This window comes from Bos grunniens, chromosome 24 (assembly GCF_055505025.1).
Source record: "Bos grunniens cultivar Pamir isolate PY7600 chromosome 24, Bosgru_T2T1.0, whole genome shotgun sequence".
Taxonomy (NCBI): Eukaryota; Metazoa; Chordata; class Mammalia; order Artiodactyla; family Bovidae; genus Bos; species Bos grunniens.
The window spans coordinates 2,083,269-2,103,987 of record NC_141188.1 but is presented as its reverse complement, the minus strand read 5'-3'; the positions used below and the strand labels follow the sequence as shown (position 1 = coordinate 2,103,987).

At 44.6% G+C, this 20,719-nt stretch overlaps 1 protein-coding gene and 1 long non-coding RNA gene across 18 annotated transcripts in view; one reads left to right on the top strand and one right to left on the bottom strand.

Annotated features, from left to right (window-relative positions):
• LOC147345816 (uncharacterized) overlaps nt 1-20,719 on the top strand; it is a 31,648-nt gene that overhangs the window by 9,720 nt on the left and 1,209 nt on the right. The window contains exons 1-7 of one of the 17 annotated variants that reach the window (XM_086372508.1): nt 8,056-8,133; nt 8,333-8,379; nt 8,888-8,993; nt 12,507-12,891; nt 13,791-13,962; nt 15,394-15,572; nt 16,929-17,025. In XM_086372508.1, the coding sequence (XP_086228634.1) occupies nt 12,510-12,891; nt 13,791-13,962; nt 15,394-15,572; nt 16,929-17,025 (830 nt within the window). In that variant the 5' untranslated portion in view covers nt 8,056-8,133; nt 8,333-8,379; nt 8,888-8,993; nt 12,507-12,509. Of the gene's footprint in view, nt 1-8,034; nt 8,380-8,887; nt 8,994-12,506; nt 12,892-13,790; nt 13,963-15,393; nt 15,573-16,870; nt 17,026-20,719 lie in introns of those variants that run through there. The other 16 variants (XM_086372509.1, XR_015153633.1, XR_015153643.1 and 13 more) reach the window with 16 other exon arrangements.
• Nucleotides 18,196-19,922, bottom strand: LOC147345817 (uncharacterized). Its single transcript, XR_015153665.1, has 2 exons — nt 19,298-19,922; nt 18,196-19,191 (listed from the first exon to the last, which is right to left on the bottom strand). It is a non-coding gene; the product is annotated as an uncharacterized LOC147345817 (long non-coding RNA).

The following is a 20,719-nucleotide window of genomic DNA, read 5'->3' as shown; positions in this document are numbered from 1 at the left end:
ATTTTTGGAGTCAGCAGAAGTAGGCTCACATAGATTTTCAGGCCTGTCTGAAAAGTACAAAGTCAGAGCATAGAAAGTAAAGACATAAAATGAAGTCACTTAGTTTTGGTCAGGGTGCCACCTCTTAACTCGAGTGTGATGTACCCACGAATCAATTCCTGGCACTTTGACAACTGTGGGAAAAGAAAGAATAACCTGGTAAGGGCCTTCCCAGAGGGGCTCGAGGGATGGGCCCTCAGATCCCAATGTTTTTATGAGGACCTCGGTTCCTGGCTCAAATAGAGGCTTGCTTGACTCAGAGGCTGGGTCAGGAGTCGTCTCCCGGAGTTCTGTTAATGCCTGTTGAAAAGCTGAGAGCTGAGTTACATAACTAGTTAATTCCAAGGCTTTGGGGTCTATAAGAATGTCTGTGCGTAAAGGCCTTCCTTGAATGCATTTAAAGGGGGACGGTCCCTCCTTTTTTGGGGCAGTTCAAGCCCTCATTAAAGCTATGGGTAGGACTTTAATCCAATTGTCCTGCGTCTCTTGAGTCAATTTTCGCAAATGTCTTTTGATAATGTCATTACCTTTTTCAACCTTTCCTGAGGATTGGGGTCTCCAGGAACAGTGTAAGTGATATTCTATTCCTAGAGTTTTAGATACCCCCTGAGTTACAGCAGCTTTAAAGGTGGAGCCATTGTCACTCTGAAGGCTCTGTGGCAGCCCAAACCTGGGGATAATTTCATGGATTAAAATCTTTATAACCTCCTTATCCTGTTCCCTATGACAGGGAAAAGCCTCAATCCATCCAGTAAAAGTATCTACCCAAACTTGTAAGCAAGAATATCCATTGGCTTTTGGCATATGAGTAAAATCAATTTCCCAGTCCTCTCCAGGATACTTCCCACTTCGTTGTAATCCAGATTTTGCTAGCTTTTCAGTCTTTGGGTTATTTTTCTGACAAACCTTACACCTTTTGATAATATTTTTTTAAGTTTTTATTACATTTTTACCTTCAAACAAATGAGAAGCCATTTAGTAAGTACTCTCTGCACCCAAATGAACACTCTGATGTGAATCCTTAAGAATTTTCTACTGAGCATTTTCAGGAATTATTAATCGTCCATCCTCGGACTGTAACCATTCTTTATCAGTAATCTTTGTTCCTCTTTTTTCGTATCTTTCTAATTCTTCCTCAGTATGTTGTGGTTTTTTCTGTTCTACAGGACCTGTCCAGATCAAAGGTGTCTGCAGTGAAGGGGTCTCATAAAGTGTCGCTTTTCTGGCTTGACCGTCAGCCAACTGATTACCTTTGGCTACTTTACTCCCATCCCTGTTGTGCCCTTTTCAATGCATAACAGCTACTTCTTTAGGACAATATATAGCAGTTAAAAGTCTCTTGATCTCTCTGAAATGCTTAATAGGTTTTCCTGTTGCTGTTTTAAACTGTCTTTCTTTCCATATTGCAGCATGAACATGTAAAGTCAAATAAGCATACTTAGAATCTGTGTAGATTTTACCCGCTGCCCTTTGCTTAACTCTAGAGCTCGGGTGAGTCACAAGCTCTGCTAACTGAGCACTGGTTCCCTGGGGGAGAGATTTTTCTTCCAAAACCTGTTCAGCAGTCACCATGGCGTAACCTGCTTTACGCTTTCCATCCCGAACAAAAGAACTGCCATCTGTAAATATTTCCATGTCAGGATTTTCTAATGGTGTATCCATTAGATCCTCCCGAGCTGCATAGTTAGGAATTGGGAACAATTGTGATCGGGTGTTTCATTTTCCTTTTCAGGAAGGAAAGTGGCAGGATTTAAATTTCCACAAACTCTGAGCTTAGTTACAGGTCTTTCTAACAACAATGACTGATATTTAGGAAGCCTACTGTCTGTCATCCAAATATTAACCTTAGAATTTAAGATTCCACTCACATCATGAGAAGTCAGTACAGTAAGTTTTCGTCCATTAATTATTTTTAAAGCTTCAGGTGTTAATAAAGCTGCTGCCACAATTACTCTTAGGCAGTGGGGCCACCCACATGAAATTACATCTAATTCTCTGCTTAGATAAGCAATAGGTTGCTGGTGAGGCCCTCGGGTTTGTGTCAAAACTCCCAAGGCCATACCTTTTCTTTCAGTGACAAACAAATTAAATTCTGACCCTGTGGGCAAGCTCAGAGCTGGAGCTTGCAGGAAAGCAGTCTGAAGAACCTTAAAAGCCTTTTGAGTTTCTGGAGACCAAACCAATTTGTCAGTTTGGGCCTGTTGAGTTTCAGCTATAAGTTTCTATAAAGACCAGGCAAGTTCTCCATAACCCGGAATCCAAATGCAACAGTAACCTGTGATTCCCCAAAATCCTCTCAATTGTCTTAAAGTCATAGGTAGGGGGTGATTTAGTATAGGTTTAATTCTCTCAGGGCCTATGGCCCTAGTCCCTTCTGATAAGATTAGGCCGGTCTATCAAACCGATTGTTGACACAGCTGAGCCTTTTCTCTTGATGCCTTGTAACCACAGCCTGCCAGAAAGTTTAAGAAATCTTCTGAGGCTCCCAAACAAGCTTCCTCTGTCTCAGCACAGAGCAAAATATCATCTACATATTTTTAACACCACCGCTTTAGAGCTATTAAAGTTTTGTAGATCCAGTGACAAACTTTGTCCAAATAAGTGAGGACAGTCACGAAATCCCTGGGGCAAAACTGTCCAGATTGACTGAGAAGCTGGATGCATAGGGTCTTCAAAGGCAAATAGAAATTGACTTTCTTTCACCAAAGGCACTGAATAGAAGGCATCTTTCAAATCAATTACTGAGAAATATTTGGCTCCTTCAGGAATTTCAGACAATAGAGTATAAGGATTAGGCACCACAGGGTGTAAAGGAACTACAGCCTCATTTATTATACGTAAATCTTGAACTAGTCTCCATTTACCATTTGATTTCTTTATACCCTAAATAGGAGTGTTGCAAGGACTGTTACAGGGAATTAGTAGTCCCTGCTCCTTTAAATTTTTGATGATGGATTTTAACCCTTCCTTAACCTCAGGTTTCAGTGGATACTGCTTCTTATGTGGAAATAAGTGAGGGTCTTTGAGTTTGACAACTACAGGAATAGCATTTTGTGCTTGACCCACAGATTTTCCATCAGCCCATATTCTAGGATTTATATTTTGTTCAGCTAAAGGGAGAGAAACGGAGGGCTCCATATTCATGAAAACAGAGACATGGACCTTGCTCAGTATATCCCTCCCCAAAAGGGTGAGGGAGATTCTGGCACGATCAGAAACTCGTGTGAAAATAGCACAGAATCCCAGTTGCAAGATAAAGAATAACTGAAATAATACCTTTTGGCTCATCCAGACAGTCCCATTACGGAAGCGGATCGGGAAGAAAGTGGGCCAGGGGCTTCAGTAAGCACACAGTAAGTTGCCCCAATATCTAAAAGGAAATCGACGGATTGGACCCCCACAATTAGTAATACCTGGGGTTCCTCAGGTGTCATTAGGACAGGAGCTTGTGTGGGGACCCCAGGGCACCTTCAGTCCTGATTGTCTTGAGAGTCCGACTCCGGAGACCTATGCCTCTGGGGGCAGTCTCTCTTCCAATGTGGTCCTTTGCAGACCGGACATGGAGCCGGGGGCAGCTTAGATGCCTGAGGGCAATCCCGCTTGAGGTGCCTCTCCTTTCCACAGTAATAGCAAGCCCATCCCTTTTCACCTAGGTCCCTCTGGGCATCTTTCTCAGGCTGTTAAAGAAAGTTTTTCTTAGCCATTGCAAAGGCTTCCACCTTTTCCTTTGTCTTTTTTTGCCTTTCTTTCTTTTCCTCATATTCCCTACCATGATAGACTGTCTGAGCCAGTTGTAACAGAGTATCTAAAGACTGATTTGGTCCATACGCCCATTTTAATAGCTTACGGTGGATATCTGGAGCCGACTGAGTGAGAAATCTTTTAAGATCACTTTTTCTTGTTCTTTACAGAACCAGTCTAATTGTAAAACAGTATTATACTTAAGAGACCCTCCAACTGGCCACCATTCGTCGTCCTCCAATGGATACCGTGGCCATGCAGTATCACATTGGAAGACCAGGTGTGTCTTCTTTAAGCCTTGGGGATCAAATCTATCCCAGTTTTTCAGGATACAGTTCAAAGGAGTGGGGCCGGAATTGTTAGCTCCCATCTGTAAGAGAGAAAAAAAGCGATCAGCACCATTTTTCTACCAGAGGCGTCCCTCCCTGCTCTAGATGGGGGTGTAGACAGACTTTACACCAAAAGCTTTTCCTTCCTGGTTGGACTTAGTCTGTCCCTTACTGACGCAGGCGCCGTCCTCGTCCCTCCTGGTTCTACCACCGAGATGGGGTGAGGATGTACCAGGGGTAGACCTGATAGCATCTCTACCTGACGTCCAGCTCTTCACCCTTAACCTTGCTTGCCTCTGATGTTACCCGGGGTGAATCAGAGTAACCTTCCGGAATGCCTCCCAAGCTAAGACTGCTGGGGGAAACAGTCATCACCTGAGTGCCTATGCACAACCCTGAGTATATTCCTGACCACAATAAGACCGATATGAACATAAAGCTGAGATGTTCTTTCCAAGCATCACCACACCAGTATAAGAGCCTCCTCTGGTCCACTAAGAGCCAGTGTTACCAAAGGGAAAAAACCCATTGTAGTCCCAATCTGAGTAACCTTTAACCTCTGAGATGTTTTTGGAGCTAGAGATCCACCTAGTTTCTGAACTTCCAATTCTTAGTGAGGCTAGGCACTTTCTTGATTACCAATCCAAGTTTGGGACCTAAGCCACAGTACACAGTAACGGTATAGATCACAAGTCCCTTGAAAGTCTATGATCCGATAGATTAGGTTAGTACTTCTAATTCCCAAGGAGTTATGAAATGGTCAAAGAGACCAAAAAGATTGACCGAGAAAGGAGAGTTCGGTCCACACGCTTTGCCCATTTCTGGTCGGTTCCCGAAGGAGACATTGGGTGCCTCTTGGGATTGACAGGTTTCTGCCGTAAGCCGTATGAGATCACCGTGGAACCGCAGAGCAGGGCTCCTCACTTGCTTCACGCAGGGCATGTCATTCATTCTCACAAGCACATGGTAGCGTTAGTAAAGCACAGCAGGTGCTCGCTAAGAGAACAAAGAACTAAAGCTCCAAGCATCCTTACCTTGTCCTGAAGGATCCCGGATGAGCCCCCAAGATGAAAGGTTGTTGTTGAATCACGCAAAGATGCCGGGATTCTTGGCCCCTGGAGGAGAAGAATTCAATCCGGGGCCAGAGACGAGGCTTGATCACTCAGAGCTTTTGTGTAATAAAGTTTTATTAAAGTATAAAGGAGATAGACAAAGCTTCTGACATAGGCATCAGAAGGGGGCAGAAAGAGTACCCCTCTGCTAGTCTTCAGCTGGATGTTATATAGTCACTAGCAGTCTGTTAATGAAAGAAAGGAATGTCTTAAAACTCAGAATGGCACCAGGCCCCTCACCCATAACATGCATTTTGGGATAATCTTGGCACCAACTGGTTCATCCTGGGCCATAGAATGATTAACTTGAATCTTGAAGAAGGGCCGATCACCATACAAATAGTTTTGTTTACATAGATTAGGGGAACAATATCTGAGTATAACATACTAGTTTGTCAAGTAGGTTCTGAGCCAAGAGGCTGAACCGACTTGAAGACAGAGTTTGGGGTAAATGCATAGTACATTAGCATAGCTTAAGACAAACATTTCCATAAGGAAAAGGCATTGGTTAACTTCAGGTGAAACCAGGTGTCATTATGGCAACACAGTATTTTAAGAGAAACCTCTTTTTAAATTTGAATAGAGAAGGAAAAAATAATCGCTAGTTTGCTTCCTCCTGCCGCTTAAGAGAGAGAAAAATGTCTGACACTTGCAGGCTATTTTCTCCGTTTGGAGACCCCTGGCCTTCCTGCCTGTTACCCTCTCAGGGGCCTCATGGAATGAGTTGATAAGTCACTAGTCCAGCCAAGAAAAATCGATTATTTGACCAAAGCTCTCCATTTCTCCTTTCATTTCCTCTAAAAGTATCTAATCATTAAGAAGATGGAAATAAATAGGCTAAATCATCTCTGAGTTAATCAGACATCTTGAATAATATTTTATCTTTAGAAACTGAATTCTTCATTTTAAAAATGACTAAACATAAGCATTAAAAAACGCAGTCTGGAATTCTCAAGAAAGGGCAAGACAGATGTTTAGTGGGAAAAGATGTTCCTATGTCTCCTAATTGGGAAAGGATACACATGGCCAAACAGAGCCCTCATTCCTGTGGAGCAACTGTCTTGAGTTGAAAAGAAGGCAGTTTGACAGAACTAATTGTTACTAATAAAAAATTATTGAAGAGCCTTATTACTCTTCTAGAAGGATTTGCATTTTTAAAAGAAGAAATGTTTTAAATCAAGTGTAAGACAATGTTAAAGTGAGACTTTCTCTCAAATTTCAGCAGAGGCCCCAAGTTGAAGATAAATGTACACTAGACTAATAGCAAGAATAAATAACAGCTAAGGTAGGAAACTTCTTAGAACTGCCTGAAACTGAAAGAGGAGAGTAGAGTTTTAGTAGAGTAGAATAGAGTGGAGACTGAAAGAGGATGTAGTGTTTTACTATTCTATCTCTAGGTCATAAAAAGGCTCTTGAGAAAGCATTGCCTTGCAAAATGGGTTTATTCAGGAATAGCAAAATCTGCGATTTAAAACAGGCAATCAATGGCAAAAGACAAGTCCAGAGAACAAAAGAGAAGAATCTCTTTTATAGAGGAGAAGGGAGAGATGAAGGTGAAAGAGGAATGAAGAAGCTGGCTTAATACTCAGAACATTCAAGAAACTAAGATCATGGCATTCAGTCCCGTCACTTCATGGCAAATAGATGGGGAAACAATGGCAACTATGACAGACAGTATTTCCTTGAGCTCCAAAATCACTGCGGACAGCAACTGCAGCCATGAAATTAAAAGACACTTGCTCCTTGGAAGAAAAGCTATGACAAACCTAGGCAGCGTTATTAAAAAGCAGAGACATTACTTTGTTGACAAAGGTCCCTATAGTCAAAGATACGGTTTTTCCAGTAGTCGTGTACTGATGTGAGAGTTAAGACCATAAAGAAGGTTGAGTGCTGAAGAATTGATGCTTTTGAACTGTGGTGTTGGAGAAGACTCTTGAGAGTCCCTTGGACTGCAAGGAGATCAAATTCTAAAGGAAATCAATTCTAAAGGAAATCAACCCTGAATATTCATTGGAAGGACTGATGCTGAAGCTCCTATACTTTGACCACCTGATGAGAAGAGCAGGTTCATTGGAAAAGACTCTTTTGCTGGGAAAGATTGAAGGCTGGAGGAGCAGGGGAGGACAGAGGTCAAGATGGTTGGATGGCATCACCGACTCAATGGACATGAGTTTGAGCAAACCCTGGGAGATGGTGAAGGACGGTGCAGCCTGACATGCTGCAGTCCGTGAGGCCGCAGAGTCAGACACGACTGAGCGACTGAACAACAAAGGGGGAGCTGGGCATGGCTTGTAATAAAGAGTCCTTTGGAGGGAACCTGGATTTGGAAGTAGAGGCTTCCTATTAGCTGGGTTGCTTCCAGACTGGGAGGACGGTTTCCTTCCTTGTAGGCAGTGAGGTTGTGCCCTTCTTCCTGCTGGGTCTCCAATCAAGGGAGAGTGGTGCCCAGCACTATCCCTTCTGGCTTCCCAAGTCTATCTTAAGTGAGGTTTCTGCGTGTTGATTTTCACACTTCTCACGCTGAGACTGGCCTGCAACCTCCCGCACCGGACAGGCCCCACACTCTATCATCTAGACTCTGCTCCTGCAGGAGGCTCCACCAAAGCCGTCCATCTAGGCGCCATTTGCCCTTCAGGCGGCTTCTCCCAGAGTTCTCGGCCTCTGGACCTAATGCTGGAAGTGCGGGCTCGGCCTAGTTGGATGGGGCAGGGCTCGCAGAGGAGCTGGTTGTGGGCTTTGGGGTGGGGTGGGGCGGGGCGCCGGGACGGGGGCGGGGCGGGGCAAGGCTGGGGCTGGCTCCGGAGGGGAGGGGCGGGGCTTTGCGCTCTTTGACCTGAGTCTTCACTGACCAGGTTTTGCCTGGGAGGTTGGGTTGGCTGGAGCGTCCCTTAAATCTGGAGTCTTTTTAAAAGGTAAATGTACCCTTAGAATGTTGCGATGTTGGGGGAGACTGGATCGAGCTCTGCCGCATAGACATGACTGACCTTGGACTTCACATGGGGCAGGTGGGCAGCATTAGTCTCCTAAGACCCTTCTGGGCCCCCAGGGCACAATCCTGAAGAATTTATTAAGGAAACTCCAGTGTTGTTATTTTTACCTCCCTTGTTCCAGAGAAGACTTAAGGTGGCTTCAGAGATTCTCAAGGTCATTTTGGACAGGTATGTACTTTTTTTCTAAACTCTAGGCAGTTGGCAGATTAAGCTTTAAATGAATAAGATTCAGGTACCCACATCAGATTTTACAGTTTATTCCCTATATTAGTCAAATTTTAATTTTTTAATCTTGCCTTTCTTTTCTCTGATATTTAGCAAGCCCTGACAAACCATTTCTTAGGAGGGAAGCAACCGTTTTTTGCTGAGACACATTGTGACAGTGTTGGTTTAAAGTTGCATTCGATTTGTTGGTAACCTGGTGACTGGAGAAACCTCACACCAAGGGTGTAAACAGTGCAGTTTTCATTAAGTGAAATGAAATGGCAAACACACACTCAAGGATATGCCTTTTGGTATATCCTAATCTTCAGGTCCCTTTATCTAATCATGCATGAATAGATGATTTGCAGCAAATCTAGAATATCAGCATAAGGATGATTTTAAAAAGCAGAGGGGCTAAACATGGCATCCCCTACTCTTTGTTACAGAGATCTTTTTTTTTTTTTTTCCCCAGTCTGTTTTTCTGAGCCTCTTTGGAGCAGAATCAGGGCTCTGTAGAGGACAGAGAACAAACAATTGTGATTTCATCCCCATGGAAAAGGCAGAGAGCTGCTCCATAGGTGAGACTGTGGTAGCCACGCGTTCCGGGAAACAAACTCAGAAGGACAATGCAGATAGTGGTGTGCAGTTTATTACACTGGCAGGCCCAAGGCAGAGTCTCCTCTTAACCAACGACCCTGACCAGTTTTTGTGAAAACCTTATATACCCTAAGTGTATTTGATCAAACCCACCTCCCCAAATTCCTTGAAACTAGTCTGGACAAGGTAAAAGAGAGAGATGATCAAAGTTAACCCATGATTCTTGTGTCATAAGTCTAGGTAGTTAAACAGTGGACATTTATCAATAGGCCTGTGGTCATATCCCGATAAACATAATGGAATTTACGACTTTGTTCTGTTACAGAGATAATTAGCATATTCTTTTATGCAACAGAGAGTCCAAGTACAAGTCCTGAGGCTCTTTTATCTGAGGGGATCTGGTTTTCCATTGGTATTCCATTTCTATAGACCCCGGGCACAAAGTTCAGAGTCCATTGGGAGGGTGACCATGTGTGTAGCCTAATGTTTGCAGTGTGGCGTAAGATGGAGTCCAGCTCTGTCTGTTTCCTCCTTCAAGATGAGGATAGACTTTGAAAGGAACTAGAGAGAGGATCCGGAGAAGGCAATGGCACCCCACTCCAGTACTCTTGCCTGGAAAATCCCATGGACGGTGGAGCCTGGTAGGCTGCAGTCCATGGGGTCGCTAAGAGTCAGACACGACTGAAGTGACTTAGCAGCAGCAGCAGAGAGATGATCAGAGGACAGAGTGGCAGGGAGAGAAGACAAGTCAGTGGGTGCCAGTTTGAAGCAAGTCTTGGCATGTTGGAGATGTGAGGATGATGGGAGGGTATTGGACTCGTCTTTCAAATACTGCAAGGAAGCTTCGTGAGGAAATAGAGTTTTAAGAAAATTTTTAAAAATTTTACTGTGCTATATGAATTCAGTCTCTCTTTTTGGTGTAAGTTTGTTTCTAGACACTTAGCTAGATGTCTAAATTGTTCTTCAGATTTGAACATTAGTAACCCCCTTCACTGAAGGCTTGCCCTTGGTCCTGCAGGCTCTGAATGCTCTCTTTCATTATCTGGGCCAGATAATGTTTGCAGAATACCAGGTGCAAGGCTGTGTGTTCCCCTCACTCTGCGTTGGAGGAGAGCAAGTTTTAGAGAGAATCACAGTTAGGCGAGTGGCCTGAACCAGCACCTGTGGTCCGCTTTTTGTCCTCCTTCCTGCCCGCACCCCATCTTCGTTTCTTTCTCTCTGTTCCCAAAACTAAAAATATTTTTTTGGTTGCAGTTGGTTTTTATTTTCATTTTTGGTTTTAAGTTATAAAGCTCTCTCTTACTCCCCTCCCCCTTCCTGGCCCCACCCTTGCCCCTTCTGTGACCTGAAGTCCTCTCACCTGGGTCACCTGGTGCTCCCTGCCCCGCCCTGCTCTGGGCTCAGAGTTCAGCTGGGCAGCCACGGTGACTGGCCAGGGATCTACATGCCTTTCTCTGCACCTCCCTCATGAGTGCCATGCACGTGTCCATCTTACTTTTCCTTGAAAGAAGAGGTTGGAAGTTCATTCTACTTTATTTTTCTTTCTGGATCTCAATTTTAAAGAGGCTTTAAAAGAAGAAAATCCTGAGTTTAAAGCCTTGGGTCTGTGGAAGGCAATTTCAGCAAAGTTAATACAAAGTCTTTTATTTTTTAATTGAGCAATCATTTTGCAAGGAGAAAACTAATTTTAAATCCGTGTTAGCAGTTCAAATTAAACAGTGCAAGGAGCATGCACATAGCAGTTAGAAAATATACATGTCTGAACTATCATTCTCTTAAAACAAAGCTGTAAAATTTTTTATTTTTCCAAATTTCACCCATGGGTTTATCTTTTGACTTGGATAAAATGTGGGTGCCTAACAATACACCTTCTTTGTGGTGAGTTCCTTTATTGTCAGAATGTCCTAACCAACCATCGTGTCAATACTGGGCATCCAAGGATGCCTGCTAGAGGCAAGTCCACTTACCTCCCTGTGTGCAGAAATTAGCGGAGGAGAATGAGATGTGATCTCAGGGCGCAGCTGTAAAATACACCTGCTGATATCATGTCAGTTTCACCAAGAACCCAGGAAGCCTGGGAGCCCTTCGATCAGCCGCAGAGCGGTGCTGGAGCCAATGTTCTCTCTTTCAATCCTGCCCGCCCCTCTGAGCACCAGGGTCAGCAGCAGGTAGGATCCATGCTCCCTTCTAGGAAAGCAGTTAATGGGGATCCCACTTCCTGTCTCATGCTCCTTGGCTAGATGCCTGACTGTGAGTGGAGATGGTTAGAGGCTGGTGCTGGTGAAAGGAGTTATGGAGCAAGGGACAGAGCCCAGGGACGGGGTGAGCTCCTGAATCTGCCCAATGCTTCCACCCCCCACTACTGCCATCTCCCCCCACTTCGACTCTCATCTCCTCTTCACCTTTGGAGAGGCTACAAGTCACGTGGATGGTCTTGGATTTTCACTATGTACACCCACTGACAGTAATGGCATGATGGATGTGTGTCATTGCTCCATAACCAACTTGAAGCAGGCAGGAATTGAGCCTGCTCTCTGTAAAACTAAAGTCTTATCCTGAATGAAGCTCTTTTAATCTTTTACTCAAAGTCCAAGAAGTAACACAAGTTTTTTTTGTTTTTTGTTTTTTTTTAACTCTTTCGCTGTTTATTTATTTTGCTTTTTATTTTGTTCTGAAATACATAATGGAAAAGAAGAAGGCAAGACTACACAGACATGCTACTGGCATACTGCAATGAACCACAGGTTAAAATGAAACTCTTACACATTTCTTAGACACAGCTTGACTTGTATATTTTAAGACTCCTTCAGTTGGAGAAAGAAATTCTATCATTGGAGTTGACAGAGACATTTGTAGAACAGCAGTGAGAAACAGTTGTTTCTAGGCAATTATTTTATGAAGGGAAAAAAGAAATAATTAAGTCCAAGTTGGAACCTACTTATTTGGTTTAGCATTTCATAGCCATATCTAATGGAGAAGGCCCCCAAGAAGTTGTTTTTTTAGCCAACTATGCTCTGAACTTTGAACACATTTTAAACATTTTTAGCCAAGTTTGTGACCCGAAGATAAAATGCACTCATTAGCCTCAACTCTTGAAAGCAGCTGGTTTTCTTTTTGGAAGAAAGCTATAAAATGTTTCAAAAAAAATCTTATTTTAAATTAGGAACAAGGAACATAAAAAATTATTTAATTCGTTTGACAGACAATAACAAATATCTTTTACTTTCACAGTAAAAAAAAAATCAGTTACTGCAGCTGCTACGGCCAAAGGGCAGAAATAAAGACCCATGTCCAATAGGAGGAACGTGGGTCTGATGAGGTGTCGGTACCTTCAGAGTCCTGGTCTGTTCTGGTTCATACTTTACAGGAATTCATCCAGGAAATAATTCCAGTCTTATGGTTCAGAAAATCTAAAGAATAGTAGAAGAGCATAGAGGTTGTTCTCGTGAAAACTCTCTGCTCTGACAGCAGAAATTATATCTGTCTTTCTGCAGGCCATGGGTGATCAGGACCTACCTGGAGTTCTGGTGTCTGATCTTGAAGGACCACATGGTATATGTGAAGATCATGCTGAAGACCTGAAGAGACACTTTAATCTCATTACCATGCAAGACTTTTTGGAAAATAAAGCACAGCTGGGTCCCCAGATCCAAGCTGTGTACATCTGGTGTGGAAGGCCGGCTGTCAGCCAGGAGCTCCTGCACAGCCTGCCCTCCTTGAAGATCGTGGCCAGCGCAGGGGCAGGGCTGGACCACCTGGACCTGGGGCTCATGGCCAGCTTTGGTGTGAAGGTGGCCAACACACCACATGCTGTCTCCAGCCCCACAGCAGACCTGGGGATGGCCTTGCTGCTTGCTGCAGCTCGGAGAGTCGTGGAAGGTAAACAGCCAGGAGATGTTGGTTTTCCAGATTAGATGACAGATGTTTAATATCACACCTGATAAAGCCCTGGTCTCTTCACACTGTGTCCAGGACTTTGTGGCCCTGGGGCGGGAGCCAGTCTTGGTTGCTACAGCCTACTCAGGGCCGGGCTCAGCACCTGCACACATGCAGTCCACATGGTCTGTCTGAACACTGTCTTTTCCTCCACCAGCTTCTACTCACTGTGCCATGGGGGTACCTGTACATGTGAGGTAATTTCAGCACCACTAGGGAAATGCCCTGGGGTGGTCCATTGGCCAGTCAGCCTGCTACCCTGGGGTGAAGGCCCACACATGAGTAGGTGAGACGCCACCTCTCCACACACTGGACATCACTGGGAGTGTTCTGGGAAGGACAGCGCAGCATTCAGTACTTGGCCGTCATCCTGGTGAAGCTCTGGGGTGAAGCGGCTTGAGGAGAGGAGGCAAGAACCAGGCTGGTTCTCTTCTGATTGCTGGTTCACACGTGCACACTCACACATACATACACACTTGCATATGCACATAAGCCATATATAAACACATATGCCGTCACATACACATACATGTAGTCACAAACGTACAGACACAAACACCAGAACCAACAAATTTTAACCACAAGTCCTCCCTTAATGTGAAAGAAGTTGCTCGTTTAAAGCATTAGGCCAGGAGGCTCAGGTTTGTGATGAGGAAACTGCTGTCCGATCCATCCTTCTTCCTGCAGAAACATTTTGCTGTTGTATAGACATGCCTGAGCACCCAGGGTCCACCTCGGGCTTCCTTCAACCTCATCTTTCAGTCAGGAGGTCCCTTGAGGGTTGTGGGGATTCTGTGTGTGGTGCTGTCCACACTGCCCACTCTGCACCTTGTTTATTTCAGGTCATCAGTTGGCTGTTTCACCACATACAGAGACCTTTCCTACAGACTATATGGGTCAACAGGTGACTGGGGCCACTCTGGGAATTATCGGCATGGGCAGCATTGGCTATAAGATTGCTCAAAGGGCCAGAGCATTTGAAATGAAGATTGTCTATCACAATAGGAAACGCAGGTAAAATTCAGAAAATGGACTTGAAATTAACTGAGCAGAACTTACATCATCACTGACTTCAGTATGGCTTCAATATATTATTTCTTCACTTTTTATTAGATTCCCTTATTCTGTCTCCAAAAATCAGGGTTGATGATCAAAGAATGGATTGTAGCATTTTTATGATTCCCTAAAAATGTGGCAGGTAAGCTTCTCTTCATGGAAGAAATTTCACCAGAGGAAAGAGATTTTGGCTCACCTACAGTTACGTGCTTTTTTCATTTGTAAACTGATTCTTTCTGACCATGGGAGATGCTGCCCACACTTTAATACACATAACCCAAGGGCACAGGGCTTCCCCCAGCAGTGCTCGGTCTGAAACCATCCTCCTCATACTCCACGAGCAGCATCTGGCCCAGCGCCCGGTCTTTTGATTCTGTCTCAGACCTGCCTGTTTGCTCTCACTTCACTGATGCCTCCTGCCTACGCCCTGGCTTTTCTCACCGGCATTCCACTCCCCCAAGGGGCTGCGCTCTGTTCTTGAACGTCAGCCCATTTGCAGACCAGCCGGAGAAGGGCGGTGTTCAGAGCCTTTCAGTGGCTTCTGTTCCCTGGAATAGCTTTCTACTCACAGAGGCAGGGTGACCTGGGAGACCTTCCATTAGGACCGCCCTCTTCAGTCGATGTGGACACAGTGGACAGTGGTGAGGCTTCAGTAGCTGTCACAGCTCCCAGTGTGGTAAGGGCTGATGCAGAGACCAGGGCTCTTCGGGACAGGCATGTGATACGAGCAGGGCCTTCATAGTGGCTGGGCATGCTGGCTGTTCCTTTCCTCCAGGCAGTCCCCTGGCCAAGATGTGTAGAAAGAATCCATACAGCTTTGTATTGCTTATTTGTAGGGCAGGAGTGGCTACCAAGGATGCTGAGACCTGGAGCTTGGCATTTTTGTTGAGTAATCAGCTGCCTGGGGTGGGCCAAGCAGGAGCTAGGATTGAACCCCAAACAGCACATAAGCTGCCTGCACCAGAACCTTGGGTCCTTGCTCTCTGTTGAACACATGGCACTCCCGACCCTCTCCCATTTTGTTGTTTTTTTCTGGAGTTTCTGACGTGTTTGCCCATATCCAGCAGTGTCTCATGTCACTGAAAGCATGTCTGACACCATCGGCTGTGCCAGCCTCTGGGGGCTCAGGGCTGAGTGAGAGGAAGTTCCTGTCCACAAGAGGCTTGCAGTCTGGTGTGAAATGCCACAGACACAGGGCTCAGAGCACCCAGAGGCACAGGTTTCCACGGGTAAGCCCTGAGCTCAGGGTCTAGCCACCTCTGAACCCACATGGGGTCTGGCCCCATGGGGGACATACTGAGTCTGCAGCCCTCTCAGAAACTCCTTCCTGGGGCAAATGGATGAATTTCTAAGCAGAGAACATGGTCTTCTCCCTTGTTCCCTTCATAGAAAATTGGAGGAGGAGGAAGCTGTTGGGGCCATTTACTGTGAGAGGCTGGATGACCTCCTTCAGTGGTCAGACTTTGTGATATTGGCTGTGAGCCTGACGCCACAGACCCAGGGCCTGATCGGGAAGCGGGAGCTGAGGTTAATGAAGCCCACCGCCATCCTCGTCAACATTGGCAGAGGTACCCGCTCCAGCTGTATGTGGGCTGGAGGGCTGTGCAGAAGGACCCCCAGCCCTGGCCACTCTTTCAGCATTTCCAGTCAACCTTTTCCCTGAATGGTTTGAAAAATCCACTAGACTTGTGGGTGGTGCGTTAAAGGGATTATACTTTATATTTAGAGGTATTTTTGATTTTTATCTTCACATCATTTTGAGCCTCAAATTAGTAACATAAAGAATGAGAATGCTGAACCTCTGTGGGAATTTCATATCGCAGTGTGGGCATCTCCTTGGGAGGGCCATCACAATTTGACTTTCCACGTGTTATCAAGCAAAAGTTAGGGGCATGAATTTTCTGAGCCTCACTTAGTTTGGTTATTTGACATTTGCGTAGAGCTTTGTGTGTCTGTGTACAGGGAGCCATAGGTCCTGTGTTGTAACTAAGTTCTCTGGAGCATTTGTAAAGGAGAAAACTGGGTCCTCAATGCTGGGGACGTGAGCACGTGTGAGGATTGGTGCTGGCATCACACTTGCCGGCGACTTGCCTTTGGGGTTGGGGGCCAGAGGACGTGTGAGACCTGGCACTACCAGCAGCTACCTGGATCTCTCATCTTTAAACCCAGATAATAGTGCTTGCCATGAAATCCCACAGGGCCAAGCTAGTGTGCTTGAAGGTCTCGAAAATTCATACCCTGTCGACAAGCAGGAACGACCAGTGCATTATGTGCTTTTGGTGATGTCAGAGGTTGGAGACAAAGATTCTAGAAAACCAAACACCCCAGGAAGGGCCTGGAGCTAGGTGTCTCCACCAGCAGCATGTGCAGGCTGGGTGCTGTCTTGACCAGTGGGGCAGCTCAGCCCACCAGTGGGAAGGGGACTTCTCTCCTTGAGGGAAAGGGCCTTCTCAGCTGCTGTTCAAGCAGGCCCTGCTATTTCATGTTTGAAATGCAGTTATGGTTCATGTTTGTGGCTGCTTGGTTTTTTAGCATGTATATAAAACTATTATCCGGGGGCTGCTTCCTGGAATCCTCTGGTGGTTGGGAGGTGGTGTGGTGAAGTGGAGGGCCCAGGCTCAGGGCCGGACAGACCTGGGCTCAGATCTGGGTGGATGTGTTAGAAGTATATGACTTTGGCTGAGTATGTCACCTATAAAATGAGTATTGTCTTCTGCTGGGTAAGCAGAGTCAGTAAGACAGCGTCTGTGAAGGGCTTAGTGCACTGCCTGGCACATGGCAGGCTCTCAGTGTCTGAGAACAGATTGGCAGAATGAAGTTCACATGCTTTTTGTCAAACTTCTGACAAGATCAAGATGTGTTTCAGTGTAACCAGAGAGCACTGCCTAACTTGGGCCTACAGAGGAGGGATCTCATCCACCCAGGTCTGCTAGTTGATCAAGAAGCCCTGGTGGAAGCCCTTCAGACCGGGCTCATTAAGGCGGCAGCGCTGGATGTGACGTACCCAGAGCCCCTGCCCAGGTAAGGAAGCCAGACAGGATCTGCAGTTCTCTCCCTCTGGGTGGGCGAGGCCTCAGACAGCTGTTGCTTTTGGCTTCTGCGGCCACGTTGAGCTGCCTGTTGCAATCACATAGGGTCTTGGCCTTGGAGCATGCCCCTGGTGACCTGTCCATTTCTGCAGTGGGTCAGGCCTCTGCTTCAGCACCTCCACAGACAGGGCGCTCAGGGCACTGGGGCCCCAGACCCCATAGATGGAGAACGCACAGAATAGTCTTTCTCAGGTTGAGCCAAATAGTCCTTCCTTTACCCGTTATTCTTCGCTTTACAAACCTTCAGATAACCACCACATTCTACCATAGTCTTTTTCTTTTTTTTTTTTTGAGGCTAAATATCTTCATATCCTTTACTTGTAGCCTAAATGATGTCATTTCCAGACACGTTGTCCTTATTATTGCCTTCCAGCCCTTTGAAAATACACTGCTGAGGACTGTACATAGTATTCAGGTTGTGGTCTGACCACTGCAGCGAAGTTATACAGAGGTTGTGTTAGCAGCATGTTTCCTCACAGCCTCACTGCACCTTAACTCATTAAGTGTTTTAGTTAGTTAAAGTTAAAATTGTTATTCTCTCATTATTTTTTTTTAAGTTTGTGTGTGTGGAATTTTACATTTATTTGCATTTACTTTCATTTGCTTGTATGTTTTGACCGTGTGATCCAGCCTAGTGGGACTGGCGTCTTGATTATCTTATTTATTTTGAATCTTGATGCTGTCATTTGTTAAACCAACTATTCCTAACTTTGATTTCCATCCAGTAAGCAAATTGCTGTCAGATGAATGTTTTGACCAAATTTGATATCTAAGTTTATCAAGATTGGCCTTAGAAATTAGACATTTCTGAGAAAAACAATAATTTATTGAGAATAGTTTCTCAAAATGTGGTCTGGAGATCATTTTAAGGGGTCTGTGAAGTCAAAACCATTTTTCTTTTTAAAGGTCTAATTGGCTTCATTTAATAATTCATAATCAGCATTCTGTCTAAAAGGAGACAGAAGTTTCCACATCGGAACTGTTTTCCTGATGCATAAGCAGTTGTTCATTTCCACTCATGTTTTCTCACAAGAACACAGCAGGGTTTCCTCAGAATGTGATGACATCATCACTCAGACAGTTAATGAAGTGTATGACTGTATTACATTGTTTTCGGTTTTAATTTCTAATACAATAAATGTTGATAGGCATAATCCTCATAAACACATGTTCTTTGGGGTTCTCAATTTTTAAGAGTGTAAAGGCCAAGTAAGCAAGCCACTCAGTTCAGTCACTCATTCATGTCTGATTCTTTCCAACCCCCATTGACTGCAGCATGCCAAGCTTCCCTGTCCACCACCAGCTACTTGAGCTTACTCAAACATCAAGTTGGTGATGCCATCCAACCATCTCATCCTCTGTTGTCCCCTTCTCCCACCTTCAGTCTTTCCCAGCATCAGGGTCTTTTCAAATGAGTCAGTTCTTTGCATCAGGTGGCCAAAGTTTTGGAGTTTCAGCTTCAGCATCAGTCCTTCCACTGAATATTCAGGACTGTTTTCCTTTAGGATGGACTGGTTTAATCTCCTTGCAGTCCAAAGGACTCTCAAGAGTCTTCCCCAACACCATAGTTCAAAAGCATCAATTCTTTGGCACTTAGCTTTCTTTATGGTCCAGCTCTCACATCCATACACGACTACTGGAAAAACCACAGCTTTGACTGCTGCTGATAAGTCACTTCAGTCGTGTCCGACTCTGTGCAGCCCCATAGACGGCAGCTCACCAGGCTCCCCCATCCCTGGATTCTCCAGGCAAGAACACTGGAGTGGGGTGCCATTGCCTGCTCCGATGGCTTTGACTAGACAGACCTTTATCGGCAAAGTAATGTCTCTGCTTTTTAATGTGCTGTCTAGGTTAGTCATAGCTTTTCTTTCAAGGAGCAAGTGTCTTTTAGTTTCATGGCTGCAGTCACATCTGCATTGATTTTGGAGCCCAAGAAAATAAAGTCTGTCGCTGTTTCCATTGTTTCCCCACCTGTTTGCCATGAAGTTGTGGGACTGGATGTCATGAGCTTAGTTTTTTGAATGTTGAGCTTTAAGCCAACTTTTTCACTCTTCTCTTTCACTTTCATCAAGAGGCTCTTTAGAAGAGAGCCACTAATCTAGAACAAAAAATAATTTCAATATAAATAAAGAAGCATGAATATTTTAGACAGTGGCCAACTTACTCAAAACTGAGATGTCATGCAATCACCCCTGTTGACTAACCTGCTAAAAAGAGCTTTTTCTCACAAGTCACAGGGCAAATACCAGTGTTATATCCCAAAGCTAAGTTTATCCTAATAGGTGATGTACTTCCAGTGTCCCATGTGAAATCATTTTTTTAAAGCTCTTTTGCCAAGATATTTATCAGATATGTTTGAGTTTTCATCTTTGTTTTTCAGGGAGACATTTTGATGCTGCTCACTGTGAAAAAAAAGTAGGAAATTCGGGGTTATTTAGTCATACTACATAAGTATTCTTTATTTTACAAAGGGATTTACTACAAATTATTTTAAGAAGTTTCATTTGCCAGTAGGGCCATGGGTCCCCAAGACTACCTTCAGCTTTAATGATTGGCTGGAAAGACCTGCAGAACGCAGAAAAGCTTTTATACTCACAGTTAACAGTTTATTACAGTGAAAAGACATAAGTTTAAAATCAGCAAAGGCAGAAAACTTCTAGAGTGGAGTCCAGGAGACCCAGGCTTATCTTCCCAGCAGAGTTGTGTGGACAGTGCTTATACCTCCAGGAGTGATGCATGACAACACACATTAAGTGTTTCCATCCAGGGAAGCTCACTGAGCCTTGTATCTGGGCTCAGTCATGTAGGCATGGAGAACCCACTTGTCTTGACACTGACTTCTTAGACTCCAGCTCCTACAGAGGTCAAACTGACACAGACTGGCCAAGAGCTCTAGGCAAACAAAAATGGGCATTCATCACAAATTAAACCACTAGCAACAACTCTCTGACTTTGTCCAAGACCCCAAGTATCAGACACTCTTACCAGGCAGTAGGCTGAAGGGCTCATAGGTTATCTCCCAGAGGCCAGTCAGAGGCCAGCCTTGTCTTTGGAATGTGCAGGATTCAAGAACTCCAAGCCTGCCTGCTGAGTTAATTCTTTATTACACGGGCCACCCCTGTGGCCTTTCAGTTCAGTTCACTCAGTCGTGTCTGACTCTTTGAGACCCCATGGACTGCAAGGCCCTTGGCCTAGGCTGTCTCACAGCAAAATGATAATTTATTGGAGTATCTACATTTAGTACAGTATTTATATGACAGGTTCAGCAATAGTATTGGTATGACTGCCTAACATTTGAAGGAGTCACTGTGGGACAGGGATAAGATTTAAAGAAATAACTAATCCATTGTTTTTTTGTAATTTTTGATTACTTGTTGCCCTCAACCTCTTCATCTACCACTATTTGTATGTTATGATGAACGCATGTAGCACTATTTAGTATATAAAGTTAGGTGATATTTAGCAAAATCCAGTAATTCCTCAGGCCGGTCATTTCCCATTGATCATCAATGTCAGTATTATCATCTGACTTACTTTCATGAGGTAGTTAATCTTGTCAACAGTGCCAGTGTTACAGCATATTGCTATACGCTCATGGTACAATGCAGTTTAATTACATAAGTCAA